The sequence below is a fragment of the Syngnathus acus genome, chromosome 3, assembly GCF_901709675.1.
Source record: "Syngnathus acus chromosome 3, fSynAcu1.2, whole genome shotgun sequence".
NCBI classification, from domain to species: domain Eukaryota; kingdom Metazoa; phylum Chordata; class Actinopteri; order Syngnathiformes; family Syngnathidae; genus Syngnathus; species Syngnathus acus.
This window is the reverse complement of record NC_051089.1, coordinates 1,550,678-1,565,922: the sequence shown is the minus strand read 5'-3', so window position 1 is coordinate 1,565,922 and position 15,245 is coordinate 1,550,678. Positions and strand designations below refer to the sequence as shown.

The 15,245-nt window shown below is 46.0% G+C and overlaps 2 protein-coding genes across 4 annotated transcripts; one reads left to right on the top strand and one right to left on the bottom strand.

The window, feature by feature from the left end:
* Positions 1-1,776: 1,776 nt before the first annotated feature.
* tpp2 (tripeptidyl peptidase 2) lies at positions 1,777-12,215 on the top strand. Of its 3 annotated transcripts, XM_037247511.1 has the most exons (29): positions 1,778-2,040; positions 2,949-3,077; positions 3,239-3,334; positions 3,405-3,509; positions 3,586-3,710; positions 3,797-3,960; positions 4,040-4,194; positions 4,275-4,351; positions 4,436-4,563; positions 4,641-4,889; positions 4,972-5,087; positions 5,152-5,323; positions 5,396-5,553; positions 5,628-5,704; positions 5,786-5,892; positions 5,969-6,123; positions 6,230-6,346; positions 6,433-6,533; positions 6,595-6,691; positions 6,761-6,898; positions 6,970-7,214; positions 7,360-7,438; positions 8,565-8,603; positions 9,248-9,399; positions 9,468-9,564; positions 9,634-9,764; positions 9,825-10,071; positions 10,146-10,265; positions 10,404-12,215. In XM_037247511.1, the coding sequence occupies exons 1-29, from the start codon at positions 1,876-1,878 to the stop codon at positions 10,491-10,493; spliced, it is 3,831 nt and encodes a 1,276-aa protein (XP_037103406.1). In that variant the 5' UTR covers positions 1,778-1,875; the 3' UTR covers positions 10,494-12,215. The 3 variants fall into 3 exon arrangements, with proteins under 3 accessions (XP_037103405.1, XP_037103406.1, XP_037103407.1); XM_037247512.1 differs by lacking the exon at positions 8,565-8,603; XM_037247510.1 differs by lacking the exon at positions 8,565-8,603 and having other exon boundaries at positions 1,777-2,040; positions 9,634-10,071.
* LOC119120539 (protein-lysine methyltransferase METTL21C) lies at positions 11,785-14,110 on the bottom strand. Its single transcript, XM_037247513.1, has 5 exons — positions 13,983-14,110; positions 13,436-13,527; positions 13,222-13,370; positions 13,041-13,158; positions 11,785-12,962 (listed from the first exon to the last, which is right to left on the bottom strand). The coding sequence occupies exons 1-5, from the start codon at positions 14,084-14,086 to the stop codon at positions 12,529-12,531; spliced, it is 897 nt and encodes a 298-aa protein (XP_037103408.1). The 5' UTR covers positions 14,087-14,110; the 3' UTR covers positions 11,785-12,528.
* Between the last annotated feature and the right edge of the window lie 1,135 nt (positions 14,111-15,245).

Genomic DNA, 15,245 nt, shown 5'->3' with positions numbered 1-15,245 from the left:
ATGCCTGAGATCAGAAATCAAACTCTCCACATAGCTGTCCGAGGCGGGAATGTGGCGGCGGCCCGAGTCACCGTCAGTGACCTCGGATCCCAACATTTACAGAAGAAAAACGATAACCCAGTAGATCTAGCAAAAGAGCCACATCCTGCAGCATCGAAGATGCACCCTTGCTGCATCATATACGGAAATCGGGTTTAAAACCACATTTGCACTTCAATGTTGTGACTACGCCCTGTGGCACACCACAAGCCCGTGAGTGAAACTGGATGTCCTTTTGCTTAGATAACGGGAGGAGCCTCGTTTTGACATAATACAAGTATCTCAATGATCTTCCGAGAAGTATCCTGAAATGTGTGTCAAGCCAAATTGAGTCAAATTCTGCATTTGAACAAATGATAGTGAGCGGGTGTTTATTGTTATTTGCTGAGACGCATCCTTGTCAACCACCACCACAGAGTGTGAGGGCGTTGTCACACGTAAAATAACTGTACAACCGCTGTGGTTTGTGCAGACGCACACACACACAACACCTCGTATTGTGCATATGCAACACTGTAGTCGTGGCTGTGCTTTATAACTGACCAGGGACGGGAACAGATGGTGTTTGACATGTGCAAAGTTAATCTTTCTCAAGCTTTATTCTCCATATAGGGCTTGAATCAAATCAGAGTAGATTCCTCAAAATCTGATGTGATCTGCGATAAACAGAAGGACCAATGCGAACCGTGTCAGGGGGATAAGCTTGTTTTGATGTTTTTAAACTGTTTGTGTGTGTTTCAATCATGTAACCTGTAAGGACATGCTTTCAAATTGTGCTGCAACAGTCAAGGCAACAATGGGAACATTTTCTTTTCTATTTTAGGTGACTCAGGTCAAATCACGTGTGCTCCAATTATTATGATAATAGTGTGTAATGTATCATGTAGGGATTTAACATAGCGGTACTTTCTGATTCAATCCAAAGAACATTTTACTGGATCAAGTCAAGTCTTTAAGACTAATGTATATCAAGACACATAAAAAAAAACACAACAGTATCGTACAGTACCATGTCCAGAAGAACACAGTGAGTGATGCAGTCACAATTCAGGCTCCATCACTGCCGTGACCCTGTGAGAATAAACAACAGCATAGAGAACGTATGAATGGATGACGATCAGTATTATACCGCCACCTAGTGAGCACACAGCAAAACTGTCAATATTGTTGAACAAATGTTAAGAGGTAGACGTCAATGTTGCTCTGTTTCTATCCACAACAAGCAGTGAGTCGACTTTCTAATCACTAGTTTTGTAGTGGCCTACTGATACCACAAGATGGCAGCAAAGCCTTCTTTCTTTATCAGACAGTTCATGGCATGACAAAATAAAAATCAAATTATTTTAATATGGCTTGGGCACAAAAACAGTGAGTAGGTGAGTTTTTCAGCCAATAACGGGATTGTTCCCTCAAAATTGTGAATGGCTGAAATCGGGAATGCCTTACTGAAAATATGCTGTTCACTTTACTTCCTTAATTACAATGGTTTTACTTATCCTTTGACATTATCTGGTGGTATCTCAAGATCTCACAGCAAGTGCACAAAAGATTCAAATAGGAGAGTTTTTCCTAAATTAGCCAAGGATTAGTTCGATAGGGAAACACCGCAAATAAAGTCATTTTGTGAAAACCGGGTTGGTTTTGATCATTAAAAAAAAACAAAGACGTTTATTGATTTGTCATTTTCATATTACAGCTAACGTGACTGCTACGTGTTGTGTTGTGGCTCTTTAAACAACTCTCGTCCGCTGCCTGTGCGCAACTATCCAAGTGGAGCTGGCTTGCTCGCTCGCTCACTCACTCGCCTTTCCCTGCTGTCATTCCGCTCTTCGAGTCATGGCTACCCATTCAACCGAAGAGCCGTTCCCCTTCCACGGGCTGCTTCCCAAAAAAGAGACAGGCGCCGCGTCCTATCTTAGCCGCTTTCCCGAGTACGATGGCCTCGGAGTTCTCATCGCCATCATGGACACCGGGGTTGATCCAGGGGCACCCGGCATGCAGGTACAAATGAGCCGGTCGCTCGAATGCTAGTTAGCTCCAAGCTAACTAGGGGCAACTGATGCGAAAGGCCACATAATCTGTACAGTCACTTGCTAGTTAGCTAGCTGACGTGTTAGGATCAACAAATTACAGCCCTACTGCGACAATGCAACCGATAGAAGGATGACAACTTCATTTAAATAAAGTAGTGCATCTGTTACCTCTCTTGAGTTCTTTTTCTTAATTTTCCGAAAGAGTCGTGTTGACCAGAACCGTTCATGTAGTTAGCTTTCTTTTAGCATACAGCAGTTGACTCAGTTATTATATACCGTGTGAGTATTTACGTTATTACATGGTACTTGATCGTTACTACTATTATTATTACAATACGCGATGTATAAAACAAGTGGGTGTTTAAAAGTTGTGATCATGATTTTAGAAGTACAGTGCAGAACTCACCACGACCATTGTTTTTATTGTGACGTACACGTACTGTAAATTGTACGAGCAAAATAACGTGAGACGAGAAATGTTCTATTTCCATACATTTGTTCAGCAATTCATCATAGTTTGTCCTTTTTGGTAATAAACAATATCAGCTCTGCTCTGCTGTGTTTTACCAAAGCGAACATTAAATCTAATCGTGAAGCAAAATCAATACAATTTGCTTTTCTGCAGATTCCACAATATAGTAGTTACATTTATTTTCCTGCATAATCAATGGGCTGGTATTGTTAATACTATACTGCCTTATCACCTGTGACAATAAATGTTTACACATGAACTGCATCCAATCTTTCATGTATCGCGGCACAATTATTATTGTCCAGTAACACTACTTCACTGTAGAGCTATAGATATCCTCCTACATGTGACGAATACGCCGACATTGCAAATAATCGACTGACTTGTGTGATCTTCATCGTCAGGTAACAACAGATGGGAAGCCAAAGATTGTTGATATCATTGACACTACAGGCAGTGGTGACGTGAACACGGCCACGGTGGTGGAGCCGAACGAAGGGACGATCCCCGGGCTCTCTGGTAGAACGCTGAAGGTTTGTCCATTAATAATAGTGACTGAATTGCAGGTGTTGCTTGAAGGATTCATAATGTGTATAATACTTGCTATGATAGCACACTCACCTCTGGTTTGGACTCAGTCCTGTACCTTTGGAATGATCCTAAAAATACATCCGTTCCTTTGTATGTCATCCAGATCCCTCCTGCTTGGGTCAACCCATCAGGGAAGTATCACATTGGAGTTAAAAATGGCTATGAGTTCTTCCCTAAGGCCCTTAAAGAAAGAATACAGGTAAGAAGTCGGTGTTTCCAACCATGCCGACAATAGTCTTGTTGCGTAATACCACTCGTCTCCCTTGCAGAAAGAGAGAAAGGAGAAGATGTGGGACCCTGCACACCGAGCAGCGCTCGCTGACGCCTGTCGCAGGACGGAGGAGTTTGATCTCTCCCACCCGACTCCGTCACAAGTAACAAGAACCATGCGCCGCAGGCGGGAATGATCTATTCACGCTGCGCCGCACTCATCCTGCCTTCTGTCTCCAGTTAGAGAAGTTACAGAAGGAAGAGCTGCAGAGTCAATCAGAGCTGCTTGTCTCTCTCGAAAAGAAATACAGCGATCCGGGCCCCGTGTACGACTGTATTCTTTGGCACGATGGCGCCACGTGGAGGCGAGTCCTAACATTGACTGTATTCATTGTTTCCAATATCCCTCGAAACATCCTCAAATTTCTTTTTTTTTCTTCTTTTTTTTCAGGGCTGTCGTGGACACGTCCGAGTGTGGAGAATTGTCCAAGTGCACCGTTCTGCGCTCCTACAGAGAGTCTCATCAGTATGCGACATTAGGCGATGCCGAGATGCTTAACTACTCTGTGAATATTTACGATGAGGGAAACACGCTCTGCATCGTCACCAGTGGAGGTGAAGTATCGACAAGCCCGTTTTTCTTGATGCAAAGACACGAGAGCCCCGCACTGACGTGCCACGTTTGGATTCGAAGGGGCTCACGGGACACACGTCGCGAGCATCGCAGCGGGTTACTTCCCAGAAGAACCCGAGCGCAACGGGGTTGCCCCCGGTGCCCAAATCTTAGCGCTGAAGATAGGAGACACTCGGCTCAGCACCATGGAAACGGGCACGGGACTTATCCGAGCTGTATGTCGATTGTATTTCGATGTTATCATTTTACTTTCGCTCATGAATTAATCCTTTTGTTTCATTTATGATCTCCTAAGATGATTGAAGTGATTAACTACAAGTGTGACTTGGTCAACTACAGCTACGGGGAAGCCACCCACTGGCCCAATTCAGGGTAAGCATTTTGAAGCTGCAAGAAAAAAAACAAAAAAAAGCCTGTATGAAGCGGCGTGTCATTGTTCTCATCTCTTTTTTTTAGGAGAATTTGTGAGGTTATGACCGAGGCTGTCCAGAAGCACAACGTGATTTTCGTTTCAAGTGCAGGGAACAACGGGCCCTGCCTCTCCACGGTGGGCTGCCCCGGAGGGACCACCAGCGGTGTCATCGGTAAAGCGGCAGTGTCTTAAAGTTGTCTTCACGTGCGCAGATACGGAAATACATTTTTGAGCACATCCTCTGGTTAGGTGTCGGCGCCTACGTGACCCCTGACATGATGGTGGCCGAGTATTCCCTGAGGGAGAAGCTGCCTCCCAACCAGTACACCTGGTCCTCCAGGGGCCCCAGTACAGACGGTGCGCTCGGGGTCAGCATAAGCGCCCCCGGCGGCGCCATCGCATCCGTACCCAACTGGACCCTTCGCGGGACCCAGCTGATGAACGGCACATCCATGTCATCCCCCAACGCCTGCGGAGGGATCGCGCTCGTCCTCTCCGGTGGGTCGGGGCGAACGTTACCCGGGTGTCGTTTGGTCTCGCCGGAGCCTTTGGTGATCGTTTGTGACTTTGCGTGAGGCAGGATTAAAGCAGCAAGGGGTGCAGCCCTCGGTTCCCGGAGTCAGGAGAGCGCTGGAGAACACGGCTCTCAAGGTTGAAGACATTGAGGTGTTTGCACAGGGCCATGGAATCATTCAGGTAAAGCCACCGTCTTATTTTCACTTTTTGTTTTTTCACCGCTCATCGAATCATCTCTGGCTAGGTGGACAAGGCGTTAGACTACCTCACACAAAATGCCTCGTTACCCACCAGCCGTTTGGGTTTCTCGGTAACCGTGGGAACCCAGCGAGGCATCTACCTCAGGGATCCGGCACAGCTTCTGTCCCCCTCAGACCACGGAGTGGGAATCGAACCCATATTTCCTGAAAACACAGGTAGCGCCATTGTTTTCCACGCTTTGTAAGCCATCGCAGATGCTCAGCGTGCTCTTTTGGACTTTGTCGCAGAAAACACCGAGCGAATATCCTTACAGCTCCACTTGGCCCTCACGTGCGCCGCCCCGTGGGTTCAGTGCCCGTCTCATTTGGAGCTGATGAACCAGTGTCGCCACGTCAACGTCCGCGTGGATCCCGTGGGCCTGAGGGAGGGCGTGCACTACGCAGAGGTCGGCAAAATCAAGCCGAGCGTCCACAAACTGATAGTTTTGTCTTTTACCGACGGTGCCGACCTCTTTTTCAGGTGTGCGGCTATGACACGGCAGCGCCTGGCTGCGGCCCGCTCTTCAGAGTCCCCATCACGGTTATTATTCCAACCAAGTAAGGCGAAGACACAATTGCGAAAGCATGTTTTTTTTTTGCCCGTCTCAATCTCTCTCTCTTTTTTTTCCCCCTTGATAGGGTGGCAGAGAGTGAGAATCACGAGTTGTGTTTCAAAGGCGTCCACTTCAGACCAGGACAGATCAAACGCCATTTCATCACCGTGCCTCAGGGAGCCTCCTGGGCAGGTTGGTGTTTCAAAGAAGACGAAGCTCAAATACAAATACAGTAGTTTCTTCATCACTGTGTCCTTATCCTCTGCAGAGATCACGCTGACTTCTCATTCCGGAGATGTGTCGTCAAAGTTCGTCCTGCATGCGGTGCACCTGGTCAAACAGAAAGCCTACCGAGCCAATGAATTCTACAAGTTCTCGTCACTTTTGGAGAAAGGCTCACTCACCGAAGCCTTTTCTGTGCTGGTTTGTGAATTGTGTTTGCTCCACTCACCTGAGTATCTGAAGCCACGATAGATGTTTTGCAGTTGCTAATGACTTTCTTTTTCTTTTGCTCCTCCGCCCGTTTCAGTCCGGCAAGATTGTCGAACTTTGCATCGCACGCTGGTGGGCGAGTTTGGGAGATGTGACGGTGGACTACACCATCTCCTTCCACGGTCTCAGCATTTCTCCTTCACCGCTACACATTGTGAGCGGAGCACCAACACGCACATAAGCACCGACGTGACATTTTGAAAACCGCCGGTGACTCCTCTCACTTTTGTCTTTGGGCAGCATGCGTCAGAGGGAGTCACAAGTTTTGATGTGTCATCGCCGTTGAAGTACGAGGAAGTGTCTCCCACGATCACCCTCAAGTCTTGGGTTCAGCCTCTCAGGTATGCGCAGACTTATCGTTGCTTTGTTACACCGATTTATATCTGTCCTCCTCTCCTCTAGGCCCATTAGTTCAAAAATCAAGCCTTTGGGGGCGAGGGACGTTCTACCCAACAACAGACAACTCTACGAGATTATTCTCGCTTACAGTTTTCATCAGGTAGCCGCAATGCGATAGTCCTCATTTTTGTTTTTAAATCTCGTTTTGGACATAACTTTCTCTGTGCAGCCAAAGAGCGGCGAGGTCACACCCAGCTGCCCGTTGCTGTGCGAGCTGCTGTACGAATCCGAGTTTGATAGCCAGCTGTGGATGCTGTATGATCAGAACAAGAGACTGCTGGGTTCAGGGGATGCCTACCCACATCAGGTGACTTGAAATTTGTCTTTTTGCCAGTGCGCTGGTTCCATCAAAAGCTCCAACCTTTTCTCCTCCTCCAGTATTCCCTCAAGCTGGAAAAGGGCGACTACACCGTCCGCCTGCAGGTCCGCCACGAGTTGTCCAGCGAGCTGGAGCGCCTAAAAGACCTACCCTTCGTCGTCTCCCATCGGCTGTCCGCCACCCTCAGCCCGGACGTCTACGAGACGCACCGAGCGGCCCTCCTGGCTAAGAAGAAAGCAAACTCTGTCACCCTGTCACCGGGGGCCACGCAGCATTTCTATGTCGCGGCTTTGCCCGATGACAAGTGAGTTCAAACGGAGTTACCAAAATAAATCCAATTTGCTTTGATGACAGAAGTGGCGCAAAAAAAAACAGTCGCCACTTTACACGTGTGCTGAACTGTAACAATGTGATTTCTGTTTTTATTCTCCTTCTTGTCCTTCCTTCAGGATCCCAAAGGGAACAAGTCCAGGATGCTATCTTTCAGGGTCCCTCGTTGTGGCAAAGAGTGAATATGGCAAGAAAGCAGTGAGTGACTTCAGTTCCTTCTTACAGCATCTGTTCTCCGCACCGGTGCTCAATCCTGCTCCTCAGAATGTTCACTCCAAATGCAACAGTCAATACTATCGCTGGTGTCAATTTTATTTTTGAAGAGAAATTTATGATATTGGCCAGTCCCAATCCCCATGTGCACATGTTATTTTGATTTAAGACTCATTTAGAGTGTTGAAATTGTATCTTGTGTGTAGTTCAGGACATATGAGGATTCCATCCAACGCCACTGAACAATTCTGAGGATCAGGGTTGAATTATAGTCCGCCAAAGCATTTAAGCTTTTGTGTATTTTTTTTTTTTCTTTGACGTTTGTCACCAGAGCTGTCGATCAATCACTGGTTGATGTGGCGCTTGTGTTTATTGCATGTTTTTTTTCCTCTCATTTGCTGTCACGTGTTTTAAGTGTCGCCCATGCGCCTCCTCAACCCATCTGGTTTGGCTGGTTTCTTCTGGAATTAGATGAGTCGTATTTTCAGCGTGAACTTGACCTATCGGCGTGTGGTTGGAGAGAAAAGGCATGAGAAGGCAGGAGGTGGAAAATTGGGCGAACCAACCACTCCCCAACCATAATTGAGCCATTTAATTTTGAATCAAGAAAATATGATGACAAGACTTCTATTGTCGTGAAACATACAAATAGACCGCAGTAGTGGCTCGGTTTACTCACAACTTCACCTCCTCAATCCGTTTTATTTGGTGTGAAAGAACTTGGCTGGCTGCCTACACACTCCAAAATGTTCTTGAATGTCCTCCAAAAAATGATTTCAAAGCGTTCTAGATGCAATCGTTCTTCCATTTTTGATTCCCTAAATGTTTTGGGCTACGCTTTCGTCAGTGGCAACAATGCAAAAGCCATTGATCACTCAGCCTTTGCATTGTAAATGAATCTCTTTTTTTTTTGTCTTCATCTATAAGAGGTGCGTGCCAGTCTTTTTTTTTTTTTTTCCGTCATGAAAATTGACTTGAAACTTTGTGTGTCAAACAGGTAAGGTGGCTGGGTTTTAAATCTGCAAGGGCAAAAACGATACAGAACCAAAACAAATCCTTTGTGGTGTTCTTGTGTTGTCTCTTCCTTACTGTGTGTTATTCTGACCACCAGGGGCAGTCCTCTGCAAAACGACAAAGAAAGTTTAAAAAGGTACTGGATGAGATAGAAACTTTGAGCGCCCACTGCTCTCAGTCTCATACTTTGTGGAAGCGACTTGGACTTCACTTTTAAGATTGCATTTCTTTTATGACAAGTATGCCAAAGTGTCTTTTTTTTAGAATGATTACAAATTAGCAGAATCCACTAGGAAATGAAATTCCTGACAGTAAATACTCCATTTTTTCGCCACTCCTCTTTCTTGTCAGCGTAACATTTTTTTTTTTTTTTTTTAATGAGACCTTCCTCAGAATAACAAAAAAAGGGTTATAGGCTACATTAAAAAAAGAGCCATGTTTATTTTGACCCAAGATGGCTGTGCTAGCTGAGGTCGGATTGCAAGATCCACATTGTCTGTCATCGTTGTGCCGGGTGCAAACAACAATTGGAATCTGCTTTTCAGGTTTTTATTTTGTCCTCTTTCAAATCATGAACCCGCCCCCTCCCTTTTTAATAATATCTGACTCAAGGTTGAAGGCAGTCATGTGCATGTTGTTGGTGGGCATGTCTTCAGCCAACTGACGTGAATGATTCAAATATTGCCACGGGGGGGTTTCGGTGCCGCCGATGGTGTGGGAGTGCAAATTCACACACGCCGACTCGTTATTTGATGATACAACCGCTTGTTGTCTGTGCAGGACCTGGTTTCAGTCATCTACCACCTCATCCCGACACCCAACAAAGCAAAGAATGGCGGGAAGGAGAAAGACAAGGATGCGGACAAAGAGAAAGACGTCAAGGAGGAGTTCGCCGAAGCCATGAGAGACTTGAAGATTCAGTGGATGACAAAGTGAGCATTTCAAAAGAAATGTTGTTTTATCATACCGTTGTCACCATCGCCCTCCTTGCGTTCCTCAGGTTGGACTCCAGCTCGCTGTACGATGAGCTGAAGGAAAAGTACTCCGATTACCTTCCTCTGCATGTGCAAAGGCTACATCAGTTGGACTCTGAAAAGGTCATTCCAAGTTCAAAGTCACTCATTGAAATATCACTCAAAGGTGTTTAACCTATCACTTCTTCTTAGGAGCGTGCAAAACGCCTCGGGGAGGTGGTCTCAGCCGCTGACGTGGTCATCTCCCACATTGACCAGACGGCATTGGCTGTTTACTTCACCATGAAGACGGACCCTCGACCTGACGCCGCCACCATCAAGACGTATGTTGAGACGCACTCGGAAAAAAACAGCAGATGTCAAAACGCTCCTCTCCGTTTCAGCGACATGGAGAAGCAGCGGTCGTCTCTGCTGGACGCCTGGTGCAGGAAAGGCTGCGCTCTGGCCGACCAGCTCATGACCGTCCCGCCTCCGGAGAGCGCCGTCGCCGTCGCGACGGGCCAAACCGACGCCGGGGAAGTTTGCGAACAGGAGGCCAGCACTTCCTGTGACGCGACGCAAAGCATGGCCGACACTCTGACAGAAACCTTCTGGGAGGTGCAGAAGTGGGCGGAGCTTACTGACTCCAAGGTGGGTTCAGCTACATACTTGGTTTGCAACCGCAAGTGAAATGATTTATTTTTGTTTTTTCCCCTTCGTTTCAGGTGCTGCTGTTTTCCTACAAACACGCCCTGGCGAGCAAGATGTACGGTCGAGCCTTAAAATATGCCTCCAAGATGGTGGAGGAGAAGTCCAGCAAGGAGAACATGAAGAACTGCATCCAAGTAGGAGCCACATACAACTTCTTTCTATTTCAAACATGCAGTCAAAGAAATGAACCTTTTTCAAGAACACAGTACTATCAGGAAATGTCGAAGCAAGGACCTACTTATCTTGCGCTCATTTGTTTTTGTGCGTTCCAGCTGATGCGTCACCTCAAATGGATGCACTGTGCCACCTTCACTGAAAACTGGCTCCCCGTCATGTACCCTGCAGACTACAATCCCTTCTAAACAAATCACAGCAACAGCATAAACAGCGTGGCCACACTGAAGCCATCAGTACGACGCCCCTCAGGATCATGTGGGCAGACTACCTTTTTCCTTTTCACTTCTTCGTCTTGGACAGTGAAAGGACACTGACGCTCACGCTCATTTCAAAAGGTCACATTGAGAACATCTGTCTTTGGATTCAAGTGCCACCAGCAGCACAACAACAAAGAATTAGATGAATGCAGCTTGTTTCTTCCTCCAAATCTCTTCAGATCAACAATTTGAAGTAGATACAGCACTTGGATCATTTTCGGGTTCTCCTTAGGTCACAGTCACATTTCTTTGCTCCGTTTTAAATGTCTCTACTTTCCTTCAATATTCAAGGGACACCAGGAAATCGTCCCACATCTTTGTGCCATGCTTACCTGGATGTTAAGTTCACTCTTGGACTTTTAGGATCTGACTTCTCTTAAATGAACAGACCTCAGAACTGAAGCAGTGTTACGGTGCCTTGCATCCACGTACCTTTACTGACGCGAGGGGGAAAGATGTGCTTGGGTTGGATCCGTGTGATTTCTCTCTTTTTGCATCAGTCCGCACTCAAGGCACTCCGATGTCAAGCGGGCCACAGCCTCATCATTTTGCGCCGCGGCGGCGGCTCAAGATAACCGCCCCACGTGGGCGGGCGCCCAACGGACCTCAGCCCAGCCGTGGCTTCACCGGTGCACGTTCACTCGTCAGTAGATATGTTTTGTGCGGCATTTAAAACGTGCACACGAATGGAAATGATGTACATACATGCATAGCGAAACATAGTACCATGCAATAAGTGTATACCGTAATACTAATATTCCAATCAATGTATTTTGCATATATGCATGTCTTGTAGGATTTCAGGAAACAATGATTTTATTTGGAAGCGAATTATAAATTCAAAGCATTCATGCGCGTGTGGAAGTGAATGAGTTGAATATACGGCCAACTTGTTTCTTTTCCATGAGCTGAATTGAAGGATAAAAGTGTGAGTAGGTTACGTCAATGGTGTCAGGTTTGTTTTGCATGTTTTTGATACTTGACCTCACCTTGCTTTTATTTGACAAATCGCAGTTGGCCATTTTGCATCTGATGCAGTTGTTTGACCTTTGGATGTATTCTCTCCTCAATTTTCCATCCCGGGGGAGGGTTTCGATATGTGTAGAGAACGTAGACGTAGTTTCTTTTATTTATGCATTCCAGCCGTGGATTTGCATCACTATTGTCAACAAGCAAAGGTTGGTCTGAAAATGTCAAACTAGGAAGGATGTTTGTTTGGTTACTGGCCAGTAATCTTGTTTTATAGATCAGCAATAGACTGCTGCTGTCTTTTTTATATCAATCATAATTTAAAACAATGAAAATGATCAAATGGGTTGTGGAACTGGACTCCATCTGTAATTACAAAATGACTTTTTGGGCGGGAGGGCACTTAGTTATTACATTTTTGTTTTTAGCTGTCTCATTTTTAGGTCAGGTGCACCTATTGACAGTCGTCATGGAAACCTGCAGGTTTTTTTCTTTTTTTTGCATTGTTATTCCTTTTACCCCCGTGGATTTGGGCTCAGATAAAAAGTTCAGGTTTGCCATTGATAGTTTCTGAGAAAAGGCCTTAACTTCCACCACTACTGAATGCCGTCCACTTCTGTCACCAAACAGAATCCTCACGTGTTTCCTTTTCTGCTGGTGTCAGCGTATTAAAAAGCAACAACACAAAAAAACTTATCCTGTTGTTTTATGACTGAGAGTTTTCAAGTCAAATACTTCTACCAACAAATTCTGTGTGCTATCAAATGTTTATTGGGCCCTCTCCAAAAGGTTCCCATGATTTCTAGTGATGGTGATCTTAGTGACAGGAACTTGTACTATTAGTTCCTTTATATAGTTAACTATCCATGTCTCTGCATCTTGATCTTCATCACTCCATCTTCAGGCTTCCCTAAATGAGAGGTCGGCCTCCAGTCTGACCTTGTTGGCCCAGATTGCGCTCGTGCGTGCCTGACGCAAATGCTGACACACAAGCTCAACCGAGTAATCGAGATGGTAGTTCCTGGATGTCCTTTCTCTCCTCACCTTCTCTGCACGTGGCCATTAAGATGATTAACGATTCATCTTCTTCCAGCAACATGGTGTGAAAAGCCCTTTTCAATTTGTCCAGAAACGTATGGTCAGACTCTATTCTGAGCTTGTTGGCCAAGATCAAGGTAGTCCCTGGCTTGCAGAAATGCTTCAAGGTGGCCAGAAGCTCATCCAGGTAGTCGTGGTGGTAGATCACATCAGCTGCCAGGATGTAGTCGTAGCGATAGACCGACGTGGGGTAATTGCGCTCCAGGTCGTGACCCCAAGACAGAGGGGCCACCTGGGGGGTGTGTCTGCAGCGTCCCCTGGTGTTCTTGCTCAGGTTGAATCTCAGGTTGCCGAGAATGTCCGGAAGGTCGGTGGCGGTCACCCAAGCCCCTGTAGAGCGCATCGAACCGAGATGGAAAACGTCAATGCTGAAGAGGACCCACAATAGTTCATCTGGGTCTCACCCACCAAGGAGCGAGGCCACAATGGACAGCAAGCCGGTCCCTGCACCGATCTCCAGCACGGCTTTGTCCGTGAGATTCGGCTGGTCCCGATGAGAGTCCAAATACTGACAGAGAGCCAAAGCCTGCGATACGAGCAGGACGCGTGACATTGCCGCGACAGTCTCACATTGAGCAGAGAGACTCACCGCAGGCCATATCATTCCTCCGTAGGAGTCAAGACCTTCCTGGATGACGATCTTCTGCCCGACGTAATGATACATCTCTTTATTTGCCTCGAAGAAGACGCACGGTGTCCACCCTTGTCTGTGCTGCTCGTGGACAACTTCTGACTCCTCTTGACGACGCAAAGGAGAATATTACACGTGGCACAACTCCACATCGTGCTAGTGACACGCTTACCCATCGCCTCTGTCGGCACTTCATCTTCCTCCATCGTCACCTCACTCTGCTTGGCTTCTTCAGTGCATGACGAAGTAGCCATGTGAAATGCACTACAGTCAAAATAGAAAATCCCCCAAAAAATTTAAATATAGAGGCAACAAATTTTGATAACCTTTTTAACTTGGGCTATTATAAATGTGTACATTTTTAAAAGTATACATTTATAAATAAATGATTTTCTAACTTCAGATAAAAGTTAATAAAAGTGAACAGAACCGCTGTCCCTTGTATTGTATTCAATATTGCTGCCATAAATGTCAGTATTTTATATTTTAAAATCCATTCAACTGATATGTTTTAGCTCACAATATATATTTTTTTGTCTTTGTATATTTCTGTATCTTGAAATTCTATCCACAAGGACAGCCTTTTATACAACAAAATCAAATGTAACAAAGCGACACATTTTGAGCATTTAATCAAGAATCTTAACCACGCTCTCCCTGGAAATCCTGTCAACTCATTTCATTTCTAAATCTCACCTCACCTTCGACCTTTCACTTACCTGCGTAAGTGTTTTAGTTCCGAGAAAGTTCTGGTTTGCAATCTGTGTGCATCTGCAGCCTGGCGTGTTATAGAGAGCATCTTGGTGGACACTCCCATCATCATGGTCACATGGTTATTTTTAGATCCGCAGCAGCCCCTGAAAAATAAACACAAGCAGCGGGAGATTCGTGCACGTACCCCCCAAGATGATTTGCACCACAAATACTGGCCATGAATCTACTTGGTGTCTTCTCTGCAGAAGCTTTGTGGCAGGCCTCCTGAATTTCCATCATAGAATGTAACCAACATGCGTGCGTGATCCGCATGGCTTGAACCATTCAGCTCAACAACAGATGCCCTCACTTTGCTAAAAATACCCCCAAACCATCGTTAATACTTCAATTTACGTGACCAATGAGTCTGGCGTCGGAGTTTACCTTTATTTTTCCAAGTTGGTTTTTGACTGCAACTTGTATCGGTTGTCATCGAATGTGTTGGCGGCTTCGGTTTCTTCACCAGATATTGTCGGTAACCGGATCAGGCTCGCACGCAAGCACATCAGCCCCCCTGAGGGGGAAAAGTAGGGCGCTGCAAAACATAAACTCCAATTACAGCTCTCTCACTTCCTTTCCTTTTTAACCTTTGACCCTTCACACCCAGGCCTCATCGCTTTGAACCCATGCACATTCCAAACGCAGACATGTGATGTCATCGCTCCACTGTTATGGTTGATCTGTCTTTTATGAGGATAAAAAAAAAAGAAAGAAGACTTTGAACAGTGATGACAGGCAACACATTAACGGTTGTTTATAGTGCGTGCGTTCTGGCGCCGTCCGTCGCTGAGTTTGTTTTGACAAAGACACACGGCCTTTGAGTCTCGTCGGATCAAGCGGGCGTTTGCGCTTTAATCCGACCTTCCAGCGTGTTGGCCAGCCTGGTTGGCCTGGCCACCGGGCAAAGAATGTTGGGGGATTTTGCATTCCGCAACCGTGTGCCAGCTTGATGTGTCATACACCTGGCAAATTGCTCACACTCTCCAGCCCATGTTCATGTTACCGGGTCGGAGCTTCAAATAGAGTTTCTGGCGCTAAGCAGGAAAAAACACAGGCACTTAAAAAAAACAAAAAAAAAAGACGAGTCCCACGCTGACTGTTTCGACTTTTACAAGATATCAAATTCAGGCTTAAGGTGCAAGAACGGTTTGAACTCACCTCCCAATAGTCAAGTGATGCCCGTTGGAAAGAACCGCAGAATCTGGCCGCGAGATGATCAGAATGAGAAC

Coding starts and splice junctions, on each gene's coding strand:
- tpp2 (XM_037247510.1), top strand. CDS start 1,876: ATGGCTACCCATTCAACCGAAGAGCCGTTCCCCTTCCACGGGCTGCTT. Junction 6,899..6,969: donor GGGATGCCTACCCACATCAG/GTGACTTGAAAT, acceptor CTCCTCCTCCAG/TATTCCCTCAAGCTGGAAAA. Junction 7,439..9,247: donor GTGAATATGGCAAGAAAGCA/GTGAGTGACTTC, acceptor TTGTCTGTGCAG/GACCTGGTTTCAGTCATCTA.
- LOC119120539 (XM_037247513.1), bottom strand. CDS start 14,086: ATGATGATGGGAGTGTCCACCAAGATGCTCTCTATAACACGCCAGGCT. Junction 13,159..13,221: donor GAGGAATGATATGGCCTGCG/GTGAGTCTCTCT, acceptor CTCGTATCGCAG/GCTTTGGCTCTCTGTCAGTA. Junction 12,963..13,040: donor CATTGTGGCCTCGCTCCTTG/GTGGGTGAGACC, acceptor TGCGCTCTACAG/GGGCTTGGGTGACCGCCACC.